This window comes from Aulonocara sp. 'chitande type north' Nkhata Bay, linkage group LG2 (assembly GCF_057382095.1).
Source record: "Aulonocara sp. 'chitande type north' Nkhata Bay isolate Kocher_YH1m ecotype deep benthic linkage group LG2, A_spYH_male_GT1.1, whole genome shotgun sequence".
Taxonomy (NCBI): Eukaryota; Metazoa; Chordata; class Actinopteri; order Cichliformes; family Cichlidae; genus Aulonocara; species Aulonocara sp. 'chitande type north' Nkhata Bay.
Genome location: NC_141345.1, coordinates 2,137,244 through 2,158,139, shown reverse-complemented (window position 1 = coordinate 2,158,139; position 20,896 = coordinate 2,137,244). Strand labels below are relative to the sequence as shown.

The 20,896-nt window shown below is 40.7% G+C and overlaps 1 protein-coding gene and 1 long non-coding RNA gene across 8 annotated transcripts in view; one reads left to right on the top strand and one right to left on the bottom strand.

Moving 5' to 3' along the window:
• pcdh19 (protocadherin 19) overlaps nucleotides 1–13,289 on the top strand; it is a 51,942-nt gene extending 38,653 nt beyond the window's left edge. For all 7 annotated transcript variants that reach the window (XM_086301283.1, XM_086301253.1, XM_086301244.1 and 4 more), the window contains exon 5: nucleotides 10,570–13,289. In XM_086301283.1, the coding sequence (XP_086157409.1) occupies nucleotides 10,570–11,129 (560 nt within the window). In that variant the 3' untranslated portion in view covers nucleotides 11,130–13,289. The remainder of the gene's footprint in view (nucleotides 1–10,569) is intronic.
• Nucleotides 13,290–19,528: 6,239 nt separating this feature from the next.
• Nucleotides 19,529–20,267, bottom strand: LOC147337177 (uncharacterized). Its single transcript, XR_015124735.1, has 3 exons — nucleotides 20,113–20,267; nucleotides 19,842–20,019; nucleotides 19,529–19,755 (listed from the first exon to the last, which is right to left on the bottom strand). It is a non-coding gene; the product is annotated as an uncharacterized LOC147337177 (long non-coding RNA).
• Between the last annotated feature and the right edge of the window lie 629 nt (nucleotides 20,268–20,896).

Here is a 20,896-nt window from a genome sequence, read left to right as displayed (position 1 = left end):
AGGGAAGTCATAGAAAACCAGCACTATCATTACTATCTTTCATTTACCAATTAGTGTCAGTGTTCCCCTCTCTGTCCCTGAGATGACCTTGCAGAGATGAGCTCAGTGTGTTGTAATTGAACATTTTGAGTCAGCCTCAACAGTGGTAGGTACTGTGCGGCTGCTAGTAGCCCAGAATATAAACTATTGATGAAAGAGGGAGATCAGAGTAATGGAGAGGGGGAAGCTGCTGAGATATGTGTGGATGCAGATAGCATCCCCCAGCCCGTTCTTGGCCACCAGGTTCCACAATGCCTTGCAGGCATTTTGTCTTTCGACACGTCTTCATAATCCTCTGTGCTCTGTTTATTTCTGACTTAGTGAATTAATGCGCACCTTAGTAATTTTAGTCGTTCAGATTAAAAAAGCATATATTACTGCTTATCTTAAAGGGGTCTTCTGCGCTGAGTGAGGATCAGATTTTAGAGCACATAACCTGAACATCACATTGAATTTAATCTGAGCTACTCTGGCATGCACACCCTGGATTCACTCTGCTTGGACTTAGTTCACTGGTGAGAAAGGTCAAGAACTGAACTGACTCAGAGCGGTGTTTCTCCGTTGTGGTGTATCTGGCGGTGGTGGATAATCAAATTAAGTAAATTTATCAGCATTAAAAAAAGAATATTCACAAAGGCCCTCTATTTTTGTATTATGCCGCTAATAAGATATTTGCTTAAGGCTACCACATATCTTTCTGGGCATTAACCTAATTATCATTTCACATTAGTATATTATGTAAAATCAGGTTAGCGCGAAACATGTAAATACTGGAGTAACTGTTAACATTAATCTGCTTAGTTTCAGAGATAGGGTTTATAATATAAAGAAAAATGCTTGTGATAAATTCCAGGAGGTTTTTTTATGTTGTTCCTTTTATGTATAATTGAACGAGAGAGAGAATTCGCTGCATCTTGGCAGCCAAATTTGAGTTTTTATACCACTCTGTACCCCACCTCTTTAAAGGGGAGGATAAAAGATAATGAGAGAGGTCGGTTGTTACGTGGCGGACAGGAATGTCCCAGAATGGCTTTTTTTAATGATGTGCCTCTTCTCGTGCAGTCCTCGTTAAGGATGAGTTCCAAATGCACGGAGAGGACAGCGAGGGGACCGCGGCCGTATCCTGCACGACCCCCCGAGATGCAGCGGGGGGTCTCAGGCTCCTTTGTGTGTTCTCCAGCTCATCTTAGAAATCCAGTGCTCGTCTGTATTCAGCTCACATCAGCATCAGAAAATAAATAAAGCAAGCAATCAGGCCATGACCTCTTATACCCACAGTGCTTAGAGACCCCCCACTAATACCACCCTTCCTCCCCCTCCTCCCCCTCTGTTCCACTTTACATAGGTTTAACTACCTTGGATTTGCAACTGAATGTCAAGCTTGTGTTTGGCTTTACCACAGGGCAAGTTGTTCCTCAGCTGTCTCTAGAGAAAAGGAACTCAAAGATGGAGAGGAGCAGGGGAATTGGATCTTTGACACCTGTCACTTCCACTCTGCTGCACCTTGCTCTCTTGCCACACATAAGGACTTTTCATGTCACAGCTCAGCATGTTATCACGAGTGGGCACAGGGGCTGAGAAATCCAATTACTAGCACTGTGTCAGGCCCCTGCTATCATCCTTATGTATGCTATAGTCATGTTCCTTAAATCAGAAAAGATGTGCTTATTAGCTCTTTCTCTTTTCTTCAGGCCAGTCTTCCACCTCCATTTCGATCTGTGTCTTAGATACAAGCTGTAGCCTCACCAGTGTCACTCCTCTATACAGTGTAGCACTGGGTGGGTGGCTAATGCTACAGACATTGGTTCTGACTGTCTTATATTAAGTGGTATCATGGTGCAAAGCTCACTGCGGTGGATAATGGAGAACCTGGGAGAGGATCAGAATGCCTCCCAGATGCCAAACAGATTGGCCTTTGTGACAGAGAAATGGAAGAGCATTAGAAAGTGTTGGAAGGCCTCCTTCGTGCGTTTCTTCTACCCAGTAGGTGGAAATCTAATGCATCTCAACACAGTGGAGACCTTGCTGTGTTTGTCTGATTTCTTTTATTTGCTGCTAAGTGATGTTGACTATTCAGGTGGAGAAAACTGTGTAATTATTTTTTTCATTTGTTTTTTTCCCAAGCCGTGACCCGCTTTTCTCCGTGGTGACCCACCTCCTCTTACTGTATTAATAACCTGCCCATAACACATACTGTCCTATTTTGCAAAATGTGTTTCTTTTCTTTCTTCCTTTTTTTTTTAAAGGAAGGAAAAATTTGAAAACACAAGAACACGAGAGAGCAGGAGTCATGCTGGTACTTCTATGACAAGATAAAATGGAATATAAAACAGTCCTGGCTAGCATAATGTGGCTTCACATTCAGTCAAGTTCACTTTATATTAATTATGTAAGGCCAGTCTTTTGAGGAAAAGCAGAAGCTCACAGAGGGAGAGGAAATCCAAGATATTGGTTTTCTGCCCGGTGTGCCATCCCCAGTTGTTTGGATACAAGTGGGCATTTCAGATGGCTAAAAGAAATAACACTTAAGAGGTGAAAAAGTAATCTTTTCTCACTGTGAGAAATGTTTGCACCAAGAATAAGAATAATAAATAAATAAAAATAGAGTTAGAATCCTTGATATTTGTGAATAAAGCAATGAATTGGACTTCCTATTCACTAAAAGCCCCATAGCACACAAAGCAATGTTTTCTGTGTTGCAGTGTGCTATTACCTTGACATTAGCGCTTTATCTTTTCTCTTATGTGGAACCATTACTTTTTTATTAGACTTATATTTTGGTTTCTTTGAAGAATATTTAATTGTCAGCCATAGATCGCAGTGACATCTGTTTTTACCTTACAGATTGGACAAAATATAACAATAGTGCTTCTATCCTTAAGCCGACTCTCCGGCTCTTTTTCTCTCCATCCCCACTCACCACGTACAGTAGCTTTCATCTATGCTCCAACCCCATTCATTGATGTAATTTAAGAGTGTGCCCCTTTGCTTCTCCCAGACTCAAGGGTTTAGGAGCAAATTAGCTCGCTAGCTCGGTCAAGCTTAAACACAGAAATGCTGCATTTGTTCCAGTGTATTTAAAGATGTCCTCTGCAGATGCATTGTAGGGGAAACGAGCCAAGCAGACAGAGGCAGGCAGGCAGGCGGTCTGGCTGGCTGGCATTGTGGAGTGGGCAGTTTGCAACAGGGACGCCGGCAGCCTGCTGTGCTGAGTTTGAGGGGCGTATTATATTGTTGTTGGGGGCATTCAGCGCCTGAGTACAGGTTAATTTGAAGCTCGTCATTAGAAGGGCAATTTAGCTGCTCAGACTTTACAAGGCCAAAATTCACCGTGCGATTTTTGCAAAGTGCATCACGTCATGGTAAAACACTCTATTTAAATGCATACACTTGCCGATGCAGTCGCTTTACAAAGAGATCTTTAAATCACTCATTGGGATTGTGTTGCTTCTTGTTTGTAGGTTAAAAAAAACCAAACGCAAATATTGTAATTCTGAAACATGCTACCTGCTTTTTGAAAGTCGGGATCCAAGAGAACTGAGAATAGTACACACTAACAATTCTTACAATTTGTCTTGATAATAGAAAAATATGGTAATAATAAAGCAAAGCTTTTTAAATGCTTTACAGTGCTTTTCCAATTAGGAAAACTGCAGTTTTGTTGCTGGCACCTTTGAAAGATTCCTTCATGCATGAGCTCCCCCCTGCCACCAAATGCTTTTTCAATTGGAAATACATCAAATTATGTGAATGAGATGAGCCCAAGTTTAAGATTAATTTCGACTTTAATTGCATATTATATATTTTAAAATAATCATCCATTTAAAACACTTCCAATCCAGAGATGAAATTTATCTGATGAAATTCATCACCAAATTATATCCCTGATTAGTTTTTCTGTTTTTTTTCCTCGGGAAAGTTATATGTCCACAAAATTATCCAATTTAGTTCAGTAAAGTTATTAAGCTGATTTCTTTTTTCCTATGACAGTGTTGCGGTTGGCATCATTATCTCGCAGAAGAAGAACCACGTGTACAGTACAGATTTTTTTATCGTCTATTCACTGTACAGAATTAGGGAAATATATAATTAAAATCCAATCTGCTTTCAGTAACCTTTCAGTATCTGAAATGCAACTGGAATTTTAAAGTCCAAGTGCTGTATTTATTTATTTATTTATTTATTTATATAGTTCTTTAACAATAATGCCAATTAGCCCTAAGGATGGTGGTTTGATTACAACAGCAAAGCCTGAACAGAATAATTGTGGGATATGGATATCATAATGATATGAATTTTAGTGTCCACTTAGTGTCATCACATGTTGTATGAATTGGCACTGTGGCTGAAGCGTGGGGTACTTTTCTGCCAGACACGATCCTGGCCTTATTTTTATGGAATTCTGTGAACATGTAAGTGTATTGTTCTGGTGATGGAGCCTGTGTTAAGAACCTTTTTACTGCCTCTTTAACACAGTACAGCTGTGTACAACTGGGCTTAGCTCTTTATGCGCTTCTGTCTGGGTTAAATCTAGTCCAGAGTGCCTGTGGAGAGAGTTAAATGGTCACTGGCTGATGTACTATATGAAAACCAGGGCATAAATTCTGATGTCTGTTCAAACAAGACCTGAACACTGTAAATCATGCCCCTTCAAATGTTCTTTATGTCATGACCCGAGCCGAGGGTAATACTTTTAGAGCCTTTAAAACTGTTCCTGAGACACTGCAACCTCTAGGAGCCAGCTATGGTAGGAGTAGGCCACAATAAGGTGAGACAATTCTCTCAGCAAGACAGCATGTGTTGCCAGGGCATGGAAACCAGCCCACCCACGTATGTCATAATGACAACCAGTTCACATCGTTTCCACTACATCAAGCAGTCCATTGGCTAGTGGTCCTGCTTTTGAACAAAACACTGCTCTGCGATGACATAGTGATTTATAAAACAGCATAGCGATCACTTTTTTCATCCTGCTGCTGTTACACAGCTGTTAAACAGATGCCGTTTGTACCAATTTAGAGGCAAGTGCATTGTTTGTCAACACCACTTTGGAAATTCATTCTTTATACCCAGACCCATTATAGAAAGCTCTAGCGTTGCTGGATGGGCCAGCAGCAAGGGAAGCGAGCATACGGTGGAAGTAAAAATTTGCAGAATTTGGCACGTACTGTTGCTAGCATTAGAACAATTATTGACAAGCATTTCCAAAGAACAGAAAGCGTAAGACTGGCTCAAAATGAAGTTAACTTGCCATCTTACATCAGGTTTTCGGAAAGACATAAGTAGGCCTGGTAGTAGTGACAAGCTGTCAGACACTCAGTGCAGCGCGGGATGTATTAGGCAGTGAATGTGTTCTTGATAAATTGACTGCTACTAATGCTCAGAAATAGAACGACGGCCCTATGAACCCCCGGCTTTAACAGTCATAAGACAGTACTAACAAGGCCACACAGTGTGTCTAATTTTCTTGACAATTAATATTTGACCGGCAGAACTGAAGGAATTCTGAACAGATAGGCAGAAATTAGAGAAGGTTTTTGGGTGAAGGATTCATTTAATTACATCAACGTATATGAGACAGTAGAACTGATTAGATGAAAGAGCAAGACAAAAGGAGGGGACGCATAAAGGATGGCCTTGTGCAGGGAGCTGTGAGGGATGAATTAGACGTTTCGGGGGGTGGGGGGGATAGCTTGATGTGACTGAACCAGATGCTGTAGGGAGAAGGAGAGGACTCGATGCTGTGCAGAGAATGATGGCTTACGTGGCGCAGTAAGGGTGCCCCTCTACTGTTTGTAAAAACAAGACCATCACACTCCATCTTGCTGCTCCCGCAGGAGCCAAGCCTCAAGGCTGATTTATGGCCCACAGACTGAATTGGCTGGCTGGGATGACAGCAGTGCTTGGACTCTCCCTTGTGAGTAGTGTAGGAGGCTGCTTGGCCAAGCCTCAGCCTCAGCTGGCCGTAGAACTGTCCTTTGCTGTAGTTAGGACAGACTAGATGTTAAGCTCTATTTGTTGTGTTAGGATCGGAGAGGACCAAACCTGTTAGTTCTTGAGCATATTTTGAACTCTAACCAACCACAGACAGGCACCGTCTTTTCTGTTCGTGCAGTATTTTTTCTCTCCCTTGTGACGCTTTCATCAGCTTTTGCATTACAGGCTCCATCAAGACTCTGTAGTAACAATTTAGATTTAATCATGCTTTGCCATGTGACTGCCAGGATGGAAAATTAATATGGAGTAGCAATTAGAAAACAGCCCTCTCATTGTTAAAGATACTGTGGCATACCAAGATGAGACCAGAAAAGTGGACATTTTAGCTGCAAATGAAAAGCTTTAAATGAAAACACACACACACGACAAGAAATTTTGACTCCTTAGGCCTTCGATCGTGTTTATAACTTATGAGTCGATTTTTGGATTTTACACCTGTACTCCCAACCAATGAAAAGGGGCACGTAGCATAATGGCAGTGTTGTTGTGTGCTGTTTGATCTTTTCAGACTATTTGGTAGCGTTGTTACTGAATATTTAATGGGGATTAATATCAAAGACAATAAGGTAACAACAGAAAAACAAGCAAAAGAAATCAAAGGGAATTGGTAAAGTCTGTGGAGGCCATAAGTAAAGCATAGCGAGGTTTAAATTAGTCTACATTATTTCCTTTCATAACAGTTCCATCACAGGAAGCTGTGATGCTGTCTGGATGTCTGTTGAGTAGCATCTGTTTTCATAAGACCATCAGTTGAAATGCATTGTTTCTTCTGCATCAAAAATGTCACATATAGAGGAAGTACAAACAAAAGTAGTTTAAGCCACAAGTGGCACTCTTAGTAAGATGATTTATCATACCGTACTGCTGTTCCTGCACTGCTGTTCATAATTCTTTTTAGGGTTTATCATCCTGTAAAACCAAACTGACTGCATCGTGTCATACTGCAGTTCCCAGTTGTCTTGTGGTAGTCAAACTAAGACATACAGAATTATGATTTTGTCACCTGAATCTGGTTCATATCTACTCAACCCTGTCTCTGCCCCTCCAAACTGGTATTCTCTGTTTTGCCGCTGCTTACGCTGATTTTACAGGATTACATCATTATTTTCTACCTTCAGGCTGTGTGCGCTACTTTTGGAGGGATAAGCGTTTGCGTTTTCCGAGTCAGGCAAACAGGACGCAGAATAGCTGGCGAAAGCTCAGGGAATTATACGGGGAGGCGTCTCGCTCAGTGAACGCATCCCTTCCCTTTTGTGTCAGTGGATTTTAGTCTTTTTGCTGATTCTTCTTTTCTTGCTACATTAGCAACAAACAAATAGCACCTGCAGCTGCATAACATGAAGGGATCATTATACGCAGTGCACAAGGGCTTGTCAGGATGTGGGATTCCCTCGCTGAAACTGAAGATCTGTCTGCTGTAAGCTGAAGTTCAGACACCTTCATCTGATTGAGTCAAATAGACAGGACAGAATCGGCTGCCGGCAGGTAACAGATGCAAGATGAGATGGAAGGAAGCATGGGTTTTTCACCCTGTGTTGATGCAAATTGGTGCTATAACTACAAACAGAAAAAACATGGAGTCCTATCAGGAGACTTTAGCTTTTGCACATGTTTTATTTTTTTAATTTCATATTTTCAATCCTATATATAAAGTCCTTTCTACTACCTTGGAGTCAACATTAGAGTGCAGCATGTTTGATATAATAGTAGTGTTGTGATCTTGATACATGATTAGAGTTGTACTTTATTACCATTATATTGCACAATATTTTAAATGAACAAATCAGACACACACACACACAAAATCTGCAGCCCAGCCTGTACCTCCTGGTGGAGCTCCCTTCGTAATTAATTTTGTGGATCGGAAATGCTCCCAATGACATCCTTCTCTGTTCCGTACTCTAAATCTGTTCCTGGAGCTGATTGGCAAGCTTATTTTCCTGATAACTTTGAATACACATGCACAGCAGGAGGGCCTTTACTGTCTTCTATTCTGTACTTGTTGACTTCTAAATCTAAGCAGTGCTGTAAAAGCCTTTAATTCATCTCCTGCCTTACACAAGCTTGTTTTTCTCTTATCTTTTAATGGGAGGAGATTACGTTTTGTTAAAGGTCGATGGCCTGTCACTTTTTTCATTTAAATTTTGTCTCCTCCAGTTTTTGGGGCCTTTTAGAGCAACATCTGCGTTTTATGAAGCTGCAAGGAAAGGCAGGATGTGTGAGTGTTAATAGCACTTGGCTTTCATAACAATGTCATTTACAACCCAGTTGCTCGCTCATAGACCCCTAAAGGAAAGGAGAGAAATGGCATTCACTGCATTTGCACGCACGGCGCAGTAGAGAGCATACAACTTGTGTATGTTTCTTTGTGCCTCAAGGCTTTTCACGCCTTAGAAAGTGCTTTAGGCTATAGAAATAAGCCAAAGTGTTTAGAGGAAATTGAATTCATTACCGAGATGCTTGTAAATTTTTAATCAGTGCAGCAAAAGATCTACTTTGTCAAACATGCCAAACAAGAATTTTGGTGAGATTTCAGATTGCTAAATATAGAGCTCAACTTTTGAATGAATGTAAAACAAAAGTTTTCAATAAGAGCACTAAATGCTCATGTGAACAATTATCTTTACATTGCCTCTTCGAGTTTATATTTAAAAAAATGCGTTTTAAAGTGCCGTTACAGGTAAAGCAGTTACGCGGGGTTAAAAAGGCTTTGAAATTGTGCTTTTTTATGTTTATTTATTTTTCTATTCATCATCCTCTATTATGTTCTTGGTACCTGGAAAAAAATACTTTCTGTTGTGATTGCATTATTACATCCTGATTGGAAATGTTTAAACAAAACCCCCAACTCAATGCCTTTTGTCTCCCTGATTGCTGCCATTGCAGTTTCGTGGACCAATCAGCATTCATTGTCATTTCCATAGATGCAGGACTATAACTAGTGGGAAATATTCAGTTTTCACACATTATTGCTTCTTGGCCTCATCAAATGAGCTTAAATGTATGGTAATTAAATAAAGCAGCCTCGTTATGCCTGTTACGTATAATTTGGATAGTATTGGGTGATAATAATTCAAAAATGCATTTTACATATTATTAAATTGTGTGTACTTAAATTGTTACTGTGAAGTATAGTTCAGATGCTTCAAAGACAACGGGATTTCTTCATCCACATTCATTTGAGAGAGAATGTCATGTCAGTGCATGTCAGCCTGTGCACAATTAGACAGACATGATGAGAGAAATCCTCTTCTGTCATATGGACATTGGTAACTCATGGCTTGCGATTTCGGTGCCCATAGGCGATGATTCCTTCACAATTTTAAGACAGCTCGTGATATCCCTAACATACTCATTCAGTTATTCCATGACATGGTAACCGGTCATATCTGTCAGTCTCATCAGATTATACTTTATGAGAGACAACTCTGGCATATCTGCTCCTGAAAAGCCTGTCTCCAGTCTTTAAATATCGATCCCCGGGGCCTTAGCAGAGGTGCCTCTCATGAGTACAGAAAAGAAGAGAGAAAAACAGATCATTAGTGATTTTAATTAGGTGATCTGTCAAGCTGCGATTGCCAGATGTAAGTGTATGCATTTGGGTCGATCGCAATCCCTCTCACGATCCCTTCTTGTCACCTTGGGCCTCTGAAAAGTAGGATGGCTCTTGCTTAGAGTAAAACAAGCAGTAGGGGAGAAAAGAAATATGTCACTGTGCATGTGTGTGGCAGGTTTCTTCCTAAGAAGCAGGTGGGGGGTTCGGTTTCATATCGAGGTTTAGGAAAAATGAGTTTTGTTTGAAATTTTCCAAAAAATATCAACGTTCTGCTGCTAAAGCTAGAAATGTGACACCGTGAACATTTTCTAAATGAAATTGACAGAGGACAAACAAAATTATGTGTACATGAGATTTCTGAGTACTGCTCTTTGGACTGTTAAAGAACAAACAAGAATTAAAGCATTTGAGTTTGAGAGACTTCGGCTCCTTTTGTTGTTATAATGATGCAGAAATGTTCTTAAATGTTTTTCCCTCAACACAACAAAATGCAGAAGACGCAGTTATACAGACTCAGTTAAACATCATTACATATTTATAACCCGGCGCCAGATGACAGAAACAAAGAGGGAGAGAGATATGAACCGTGCAGCGGCACCGCAACTCGTCTGGTGTCTTTGTGAGATATCTGATTGCAATGTTTAAACCTGCCTTTCATCTAATGTTGCTACAGAAAACTCAATTATACAACAGCTGCAAATGGACTTTTGATTTAACAATTCATAATTTAATTGGCATATTAGACGTGCCCCTAACATCCAGCCCTAGTTATCATGGAGTAGTGTTAAAGGGAGTGCAATATTGCGCTCATGTAGATTGCAAAAAAATCATTTAGTAATGCTTAACTGAGTTTTCATGTGTTTTTCAAGTCAATTCTGACATACTTAAATCGTGAGGGGATTATCAGAATAAAGACGAAAATCAATTAACTTTAAGAACAAATATAACAATTAGGTTGTCTCTTTATTTCCCCACAGATCCCAGCGAGGGCTTTCACTGCCAGGATGAGTGTCGGATCCTAGGCCACTCTGACCGCTGCTGGATGCCTCGCGTTACAGTCCCAGCACGCGCCAAGTCACCCGAGCACGCTCGCAACGTCATCGCTTTGTCTATCGAGGCCACCACGGTGGACGTGCCACACTATGAGGATGGCACAACAAAGAGGACTTTTGCCACCTTTGGCAAGGATGGGTCTGAAGATGTGGAACGAGGAGACATAAAGGGAAAGCGGACTCAGGAGTCTCAGGTGTGTAGCCCCAAGGCCAATGGAGGGGCTGTTCGTGAAGCTGGCAATGGGCGGGAGGCGGCCAGTCCCATCACTTCCCCTGTGCACCTGAAGAGCCCAATGTGCAAGCCGTCATCTGCCTACAACACGCTTAAATGCCGTGACGCAGAGCGAATCGCCAACCACAGCCTGCTGCGGCAGCCGGAGGGGAAGGACAGTGAGCCGGCTGTAAGGGAGATCAACACGCTTCTCCACGACGGCCGAGACAAGGAATCCCCCAGCAGCAAGCGCCTGAAGGACATTGTGCTTTAGCAAGCTTCTCTGTGACACACACCAACATGTATACACACATCCAGTGTAAACTCACATATATATACCCCGCAATAGCTGTGTATACACAGAAGAAAATCTGGCTGTGGCAGTAGAGAGACACACCCATTTGCAGTATACAAAATTGAAAAACCAGCCTGGGCTGAAGATAAACTGACGTATGCTGCAGCTAGTTGTGTGCTCAGGCCCAGGTAGTGGATGTGGCTTCGTTGTAGTCGCAGTACTTTTTCCTTGTTTGTTTTTTGTTCAGATTTCTTTCTATCAGCCTGCGATGAGTGGACAGGCAGGTTACTGCCGACTGCATGGACACGGCCAGTGGAGCTCTCCAGCCCTCGACCCAAAGCAGGACTTTACATGTTTGGACACCTGAGGTGCCAGTTCATACGTACAGTTATGCCTTTTGAACTACTTTTGTATCACGAACTGATATTTGCCTTCTTTGGTTTTGCAGTCTGTTTTAGCTGCCAAAATCGCTCTTTGTTCCTTTGTATAGAGTTCTGTCACTGTAATAAACAAAAACAAATACACACAGGATTCATCCAAAAATATCATCAATTTACTCCTTCAGAAGTTTGCAGTGCATTCAGGAGAAGGAAGGTGAGGCCTCCCGGTCTCATGTCTTCCTGTCCCTGACAAATAAGAGAAACTTTCTCTGCATGTCCCTGAGGACATCCTCGTGTCATCAGACTGTGAGGTCCTTACAGTATTTATATTTTATCGCGGATGGAGCTGATTGAACTCTCGTTGTCTGCCAAGCCGCTCTGACTGCAGGAGGTGGGGACAGACAGATACTTGTGATCAAATTGCGTTGTATGAAACAAAAAAAAGACTTTCTGCTTTTGAAATCTCCTGTGCCCAACCTTGATTGTAGCCAGTGGAGCACAAATTAGAACTTTGTGCTTTGGTCTTGTACTTTTTTTGACTTTTGACTATGGGGCTAGGATAGAAGGGATCGTCACTCATGTCTTGCTATGTGAAACTCTGTATAGGGTTTACTATTATCATTTTTAATAACCTGTTGTTATGTGACAATCCCTTTAATGTTTTGTTTCAAGAGAAAAAAAATGAATAAACATTGGTGTTCAACTGAAGCTACAGTAGCGTTTGTTACACAAACACAAAAATAAAAAAAAACATATATGCCAAAATATATTTTATAAATAATTTAAAATGTATAATGAGAATATTTAATGCTGTGTAGTTATTTTATCAGTAAGTTATACTTGAAATTAACTTGCTTTTCGTTCATTTGTCTTTTGCTTTTATATTGAACCGGATTTGTTTTGGGGTTTTTTTTTTTGTTGTTTATGTTCAAAACTTGGATTTTTTTTTTGTTTACTGTGTGATCCCTGGCAACTGTTGACTTGCAGTCTACCTTGTTGTAAAGAGTTTCTTATTGGTCAGTTCTTGTGCCATCCAGTTTCTGTGTGGGCTACCAGAAAATGTAAAAAGACAAAAAAAATTACATAAAACAACAACGACAAAAAAAAAAAGCGATTTCAGCACCAACATTAGTGTGTCAGTTCAATGAGCTTAGAGTGAGATAGCAAAAGAAACCAAAAAAGATGCAAACACAACCTTAATGATTGCAGGATGTTGCTTCATCTCAGTATCAAAGGAGGAAGAACAGCTTCCAGTGTTCTCCAGGCTGCAACGAGGTTCCACCTATTTTATCTGTGTAATAGGTTGGCTTTCCTATATGGCCCAATCACGTGGGGAAAAAAAGACTTTTCCAACTTCAGATGAGGGCATTGTGATGTGCAGATTAGCTTTACTCAGCACTGCTGTCACCCTGTACCATCTGTGTTCTCCTGATCTCAAAGCTAAGGTTGAGACCACAGTGGCATAAGCAGGGCTCTCCCTTACTATGAGCACCACACAACAGACTGGGTGGAATCATGCGAGAGGGAACTAAGGTCTTGGAAGAACCGTGTTGCACATCAGCAATGTGGTTTTATGTTGCTTTGCAGTAAACTATGTACAATGTGGAAAAATATGAATGAAAATGGACAAATTGCATACAACAAACTAGATCTCTGTAGTTGAATGTTTTGCTGGTCTCACCCATGGCTTCTGGCAACATGAAAATCGGAATAATCACTGAATGTATACAGCAGCTTATAATTAAACTATTAAATGTTCTCTGCTTTGTTTTCTTGTTTTTACTCGACACCGGTGAAATTTCGGGTTGAACTGAAATTTGAATCCACTGCTTCTTAACAACCATTGTGTCTTTGTGTACTGAAAGAAGTTCTCAGCTGAACTTTATCCATCACAGTGCTATAAGTATAGTACTGTGCAAAAGGATTGAGCCACTTCCCCTTTTTTATTTTGCTGAGCTTTCTCATTACTTCTTTAGGTCGTCTTTGGGAATAGTTTTTTCTTTTGTTTCCTTCTGTGTCAAGATTACACCATACCGCTTCAATAATGTTGAGGTCTAGGCTCTGAGGCCAGGCCGTGACTGATAGTGTTCCATTGTGTGTTTTTCTATCCAGGTATAAATTCACTGCACTGGCAGCAGTGTGTTCAGTATCATTGTCATGCTGAAAAATGAAGCCACTGTCAATCAGAAACTTTCCAGGTGGTATTGCATGGTGGATCCAAATTTGACAGTACTTCTTTATGTTCAGAATTCCATCAATTTTGACAAGATCCCCAATACCATGACAGAGCTTCCACTGTACGTGTACCGCGCCCTGTTCTCCTGTTTCCCTTTCTTAAGAACGGCTTCTTGACAGCCGCGCTTCCACTGAGACCATTTCCGAGACCATCTGGCCCTTCTCGACTGAAGAGCCAGATGCATTTCTCAGGGCCTGTGTCACTCTCTCAGATACTGCTGTAGATACTTTTTAGCCCTGCTACTTCTTCTTTTGTCATCCACTTGCCCTGTTTCCCCAGTTGGTTTAAGGACACACTGGACATGCCAACATGTGCCAAGTTTTCAGCTAATAGCTTTTTGTAAAACTGTGATATTTTTGGCATTTTTCATAGATTCAGCTGAAGAAATGAGAAGAAATTCTGTTTTTGCAGTAGTTTTTGATAGAAACAAATGACCTAAAGAATCTATTTAAAATAGGTTCTTTGCTAGTTAGTCTGAAATGTGTGGACATACCACTGGTCGTCTTTTCTATTTAGGTTTCTTTTTTATGCTTGAATGATTCATATGTCAAACTGGTCAGTGTCCACAGAAAAACAAAATTCTTTTGGAAAGCCTGGAAAACTATTGCCCAAGATGACTTAAAAATTTCAAAGGAAGTCTGTGTCCTTGGAATCAAAATATAAACAAATGAGTGGTGGCGCAACACTTTTCTCACATTCAGACTGAAACAAAAAACGGAGACATGTGAAGATATTTCTCAGCCAGGAATTGTTGTAATTTCAGTTCATCCTTGACGCTGATGTTCAACATGCAGCAATATATCAGTAATAAGTAAGCCGGTGTAGGAGGTGAGTGGAGAATGCAACAGGCTCTTTATTATGAGACAATTCAGTCTTTCCACAATACATTAACATTTTGTATTACAAAGTGAATTTCAGCACGCTGTTCTTGAAAACAGCACGATAACACATCAGCACATGTCCTTTCTGCTTGATATGTGATATCTGTTTGATATTAAGAGTTTTTGCTGAGGCTGGCTTAAAGCCTTCATTAATATTCCATGCATTCACTGTTGTTCTTTCCCATTATTTCCAAAGCAGACCTTTGGGAATCTTTCAGAAAGTGAGGCTAGTGTGTGTGTGTGTGTGTGTGTGTGTGCTAGTGTCTCTTTCAGACAGAGCGCCTTCATCCGCAACAGTGGGTCAAACATGCCACTTTTAGGAGATTTAACACTGTAAATGTCTCTCAAAAAAACTACAACGTAGACACTGATCAGGAGCACGAAGGCTGTCATCGAGACTCACATTCCACTGGTGGGTAATGTGCTTTCACAGCCAACAGTATGATGTCACTGAAACACTAGATCCCACTTGAAACATTGATTTATTAGTCGACTTTGAGTGGAAGGTTGTAAAAGCTATGAAATAAGTTGAAAAGCAAGACAAAGCTGGATTCTTTCTCAGCAAGTCTGAAACACTTTATATGAAATTTTCACTCAATAAAGGCTCCACTCTTCACCTCCCTCGCAGACAGCAGGTCTTTCCCACGAGTAAGGCGGTATGGATTGATAAAGGGAAGCAGAGATTAGATACAGAGCAGGACACTTTTTGCCACTGTAGCGACTGAACGAAGCAAACAAGCAAGAGGAAACACACATGCCACACAGCTGCCCTCTATGATAAGAAAAGAGGTTGGCTTCATTTCTATAATTAATTTGCCATTCCCTCTATACCCCCTGGTGGAGCCAACATGAAAGCTGGTCTGAAAGCACACTTGCTAACACATCCATTAGTCTATAAGGAGGATCTTGTTTCTTCCAGCTAAAGTCTCTCCTCATGGGCAAAACCACTATTCTAGCCCTGCCTCACTCATATGAATTACTCATGCCCTTTCAGCAGTGTTTAGACCCTTGGGTCCCCATAACAAACTTGCCTGAACCAAAGGTACAGTCCTGCCTCCAACTGAAGGGCAAAGTATGCATTTTAAAATCCATATTAGAGAACCCAGTCTCATTAGCATTAACCTGAAAAACAGACTCGGTGCCACAATACTGCAGTAATCCTTTTTTATTTTCTAACAAATACATGTAGCACGTTTGTCTCCTGCATCAATCCATTATCCCACTCAGTCAAACCTTATTTGCAATGCAGGAAATTCCCAAACTAGTGTTTTTCCATGCATATTTAATTACTCTTGATTCATGGTGGTCATGGAGAATATTCTCCATTAGGGTAAGATTTATATAAAAGGTTACTAGGACACACATCCTATTAACATCCTATTAATGTTTCAATTATCATTTAGCAAAATGGTGAGAGGGGGAATCTGAGATCAATTAAAATGATTTATTTTGAACACAGGCATCCGTTGAAAAAGAGCAGAAGGAGTGCCTGCAGCCTCACATTCCTTCAATACAAAATAGTTTGTCGCCGGTTCTTTTGAGTGAGACACACCCCTGACCAACCCCCATTCAGGCTCACTGATAGCTCACGCTCTAGTGACCTCATTTTATCAAAAGGGCTCGCAGCTGCTCTTGCCTCATTACGACCATCTATTCCATTCACTAACCTCTGGTGGAGGTTGACCATTGAAGTAGGTGACAGCCGACAACATGTTTGAGGTAACGTGCTAAATCTCATATTGAAACCTGTTGCAATCTTTAAACACCAGAAAATTGATGAAAAAAAAAATATATATAGAAAGAAAACATTAATCAAATGTGATGTTTAATGCCTTAAAATGTAAACACTGGTGCCATTTGTTTGTTAGTTCAGTAACTTCATCCACAAATATTGTGTCTGCATATTAGAAAATCCACTCATTTTTGTCCACTGCAGTGTGCCAAGAGATTTCTAAATCAGGCATGTAACTAAAATTCACATCACAAGGTTAACATCTTTTCTCTAATGTTTCTACCACTGAAAAGCAGGTGAGCTGGTTAAGACTTTTTAGTCACAAGATAGAAAAAAAGCTTTTTCACCTTAATTTATGTAAAACTATTAATGGATAATAAGGAAAGTGCTACTTTTTTTTATTAGTATTTAGGCATTTTCTCAATTGGGTATTTTTATATCCTCTCTAGGCCATTTGCCAAACAGATGATGGTTTGTTTCCCAGGTCCACACCTGAGCAAATTCATATCAGCACAGAGCCGAGTTCATCTAGCCTCATATGTGTCATCACACCAAGTCTGCACAACTTCCAACCTAGGCCTGGATGTAGATAAGAGGTCCTTGATGGATTCTGGCTTGCACTGCACTGTGGATCTAAAGTTCAGCCTTTGCCACCGTTAAGGATTGCTGCAGTCACAGTCATTTGAAAGTGGCAAGCTCCAAGAATGGGATATCAGCTCAGAGGCTATAGTGTGAGGCCAGAAAGTTTTTAGAAATTATAAGTAGTCTCAGAGACGTATTTTTCTAGTCAGAAGGTACTGCTATCTGCACAAAAAGAACAACCTCTTGCTATAGCTTCATATTGTATAGGAGAGGTTAGCCTTTGTCGTAATGAGAAGCCGGCTGGTCATGGTATCAATAAGAAGACTGATTACCCTCTCCATCTCCCCACCACAACCACATCTAACAGGGTTGGCCAGTGGCCATTTCCTTTTGTGGTAGTCACAACAAAACTCTGATCACCACTGAAATGAGCGGCTCAAACAATAGTCTACAGTCAGAGAGCGCTACTGAGCCCTCACTGACATGGGAAGCAGTGTCTGCCACATTCCCCCAGCAAGCTTTAATTGGAAGTGATGCTAGACAGATCATATCATAACCATTAGTGATGGCCTGATAAGACTGACCAAGGAGCTGCTCTATAAAGCTTCTTTGTCCCAAAAAAAAGGGTCCAATGAGCCCCTGGACCCGACAGCATGCCATCTCCAGCAGCAATCACAGCCTGACCTTAGTCACCTCTCTCAGCCCTTAATGCCCAGGATGTCGGCTCTAGGGCTGTGGAACTGGGGCAGTTGACCTCCCCCTCTCTAGAGGGTAAAATCCCTGATAGCAGGGACTAGAAATTAAAGACTGTGGCCTTTGAAAGCCTCTATTATTGTCAGAGGGAGCACAGCAATGAATCTCGCCAGCCTCTCCATGGACATGCATTATCAGAGGGGTGATTGTTTGACCTAAACTCTCTGCTTGGCAATGATTTATTTTACCCTGGCACAGGTACATTCTCTGACCTCTCTGTCCTCTTGGAGTGACAGAAAATGTCAGGTTTTTTGAATATTGGCTCATAAGCGGTATAAACACCGTACGCATTTTAAAAGAAGAACTGAGAATCCATTTCTTTAGTCCATCTCAATCTGTTTTCTGTCTCTGTGGAATGATGCTTTTTACAGGAATATACTGGGAACTAAAAAGACTGGATCAATTGTTCCGGTGCTGTAATTCAGAAAGATGGATTGCAGTCCAGCGTGAGACCAAAATGTGCTGTGAAAAGCTAAAACCAAAGGAGCATGTCACTTCAAATGTCAGCTCCCCTGGTTAAAACTATTCTCTTGTCTGCTTGCTTGCAGACAAGAGATTAGTTTTCAAATATATGCAATATCTTCAAAAACCTCTGCAGGAGTGAAAAGGTCTTTGTTATTTTACGTGCTGTGTTTCTTGTGATCTTTTGACAACAAACTACACAAAATATAAAATGAGTGTTTTCAGCACTTTCTTTTTATCTTGTTGTGACTCATATTGCAATGCTGTTCGAATTGTTTTATTGATAATTTACTAAATAGCTGATGGCATATTGATTTTATACTTTTTTTTCCCTGAGCAAATGCGCAACACAGCATATTAGACAAACAATGCATGGTTTTATCACTGGGGGAAACAGTGCATCCATTGTGTGCACATAAATCTTTGCGTCGGGCATGCCTGAAAAACTCTGTATTCTTTATCAGTCACCAAGCTAAAGGGGAATGACTATGAGAACGCACATTAGGTTTTGCAGTATACCCAACACTTTGAGTTGGAGCTCTTCTGACACCTTTGGGTTGGTTACAAAATGCAAACTAAAGTGTCAGGTGATGAGAAAGAGAGCTGAAAAGATCTTGAACATTCATTCAGTGTCATTTCTCTGTGTTTGTCCTTCTGCCTTTTCTTTTGTGTCGGTACAAGGAAAGAATTATTTTCTGAAAACCAGCCCAGTGGGAATTTCTTGACCATTTAGCTGACAGTTATTTCTTGAGCACAAGGCAAGAACGAACAACTCCGCTTTTTCGAAGCGGAGCTGTTCGTTCATTTCTGTCTTTGACACTGTGAGTTTTTAATTGTGATTTACTCATTAGAGAGATTTCTTTTTATCAGCCAGGAGATAAACATGTTGTATATGCACATGTTGTGTACTAGACCCGTGCATCTTTGGGGATTAAATAAAGCTCTTAAAATTGGCCATTATCAAAATACATCAGTGCCCCAAGTTGAATAACTTTGGTCAAAGAAGTTTAATTTTGGAAGGTCTAGAAATTAACATAACATATATTTCAAGGCCTCCTCGGCGGTAAAATGAAAATCACTCTAAATGAATGGACACTGCATGGAATGCACTCTTATTTCTTTCATAACAAAACACTGGAGCTGCTTAATGGGGAATAAAATCTTTCAAGGATAAAGACAAATATTATATTTTATAATGCAGAACCTTTATTGTTTGTTGCTGTTGTTTCCTCTACTATAACCTTGTTTATCTCTTTTGTGAGCTACTATTCCTTTTGTACCAATTATATGCTTTTGAGAATTATAACAATTTTTGAATGGACGGATAGAAATGAAATTTCTCAGAATTGTTACGGCCGAGACCGTTTCAGACGAGTGACAGGACTCAAACGCAAGACGCCGAACAGCTCGTAAGTATATTTTAAGAATAATGTTTAATGTTTACACAAAATATTCATAAACAAAAGGTGAGCGTAGACGTTAAACTAAATAACGATCTGGTCCGGGTCAGAGAGGACAGCTATTCCGGGGATTGGACTGGAAAGCAAGTCACAAAGGGTCCAGGAAAAGGTCGGGGTCACTGTAACAGAATGCAGATGTTCAAACATAGATAAGGAGGCATATGAATATGTTGTTTGGCTCAGAATCCTCCTTCGTACTGCGTACTTGCCAACGGAAGTCGGAGATGACATAGAGGGGTGAGTAGTCCGGGTGTGTAAATCCAAAAACTCCTGGCGTGGAGGCAGAGAGGCAGGTAGGTAATTTTGGTAATAGCCTGAGGGACTGCCAGAAGGTCCAGCATCCAAGTAGAAGCTCTTCGCCAGGGGTTGACAGTTAGGTGTAGCTGAAAAAGGAGGCGCACAAAAAACAAACATACAGTGAGGCAAGGTGATTCAAAAAAACACGTAGGGAATTTATGGTGGTGGCCTGCACTGACTGATGTTTAGCAGAGAATCTGGCGAAGAGAGATTGAGAACGCTGGCCTTATGAGTCCCCGGCTAATTACCCACAGATGTAAGCGATCAGCAAAAACACTGAGGCCCCTCCCAGGGGTGGAGACGCCGGCTCGGAGGGAGACACACTGGCACACACCCGGACCATGACAAGAATCAATCTGTACTTATTAACAATGTAACAAAAACCTTTTCAAACCTCAGTACCATTGGCTGAAATGCAGTCTCAAACCATGTCGCTATTGTGCTTTACAGATGGGTGTAAGCACTCACTGTTGGACTACTCTCCTGACCTTCTCTGTACATATTGATGACGATTTGAACCAAAAATCTGGATACATCACTCTGTCAGACCTCGTGCCACATATTTTCAGTCCAGTTTATTTGTAATTTGCTGCTGTTGATAGCTTATTTAAAAGCAGCTACTTACTCTTTTCTCCTCCACTTGTCCAGTTTCCTCACATTTTTAAGGACACGCAGTACACCATGATGAGAAATGCCAAGTTTCTGGCTAATAAATAAATAAAGCGACATATTAAACAGCACTAAAGATAAATGCCTGGTAGCTGAAATTTAAGAACCACTGTTTTGCATTATATACCACCTGAATAATTCTGCTTTAACACACATTGTGACTTTTTTTTTCTTTCTAAGTTCCACTAAAGGATGAAAATATATCAAGTCTGATACACGAGTGACTCATTCTTTTTATTGCAAATATAGAATGTTGGACTTCTGGCTGATAATGCCGATAATGGTCTTTCTCAC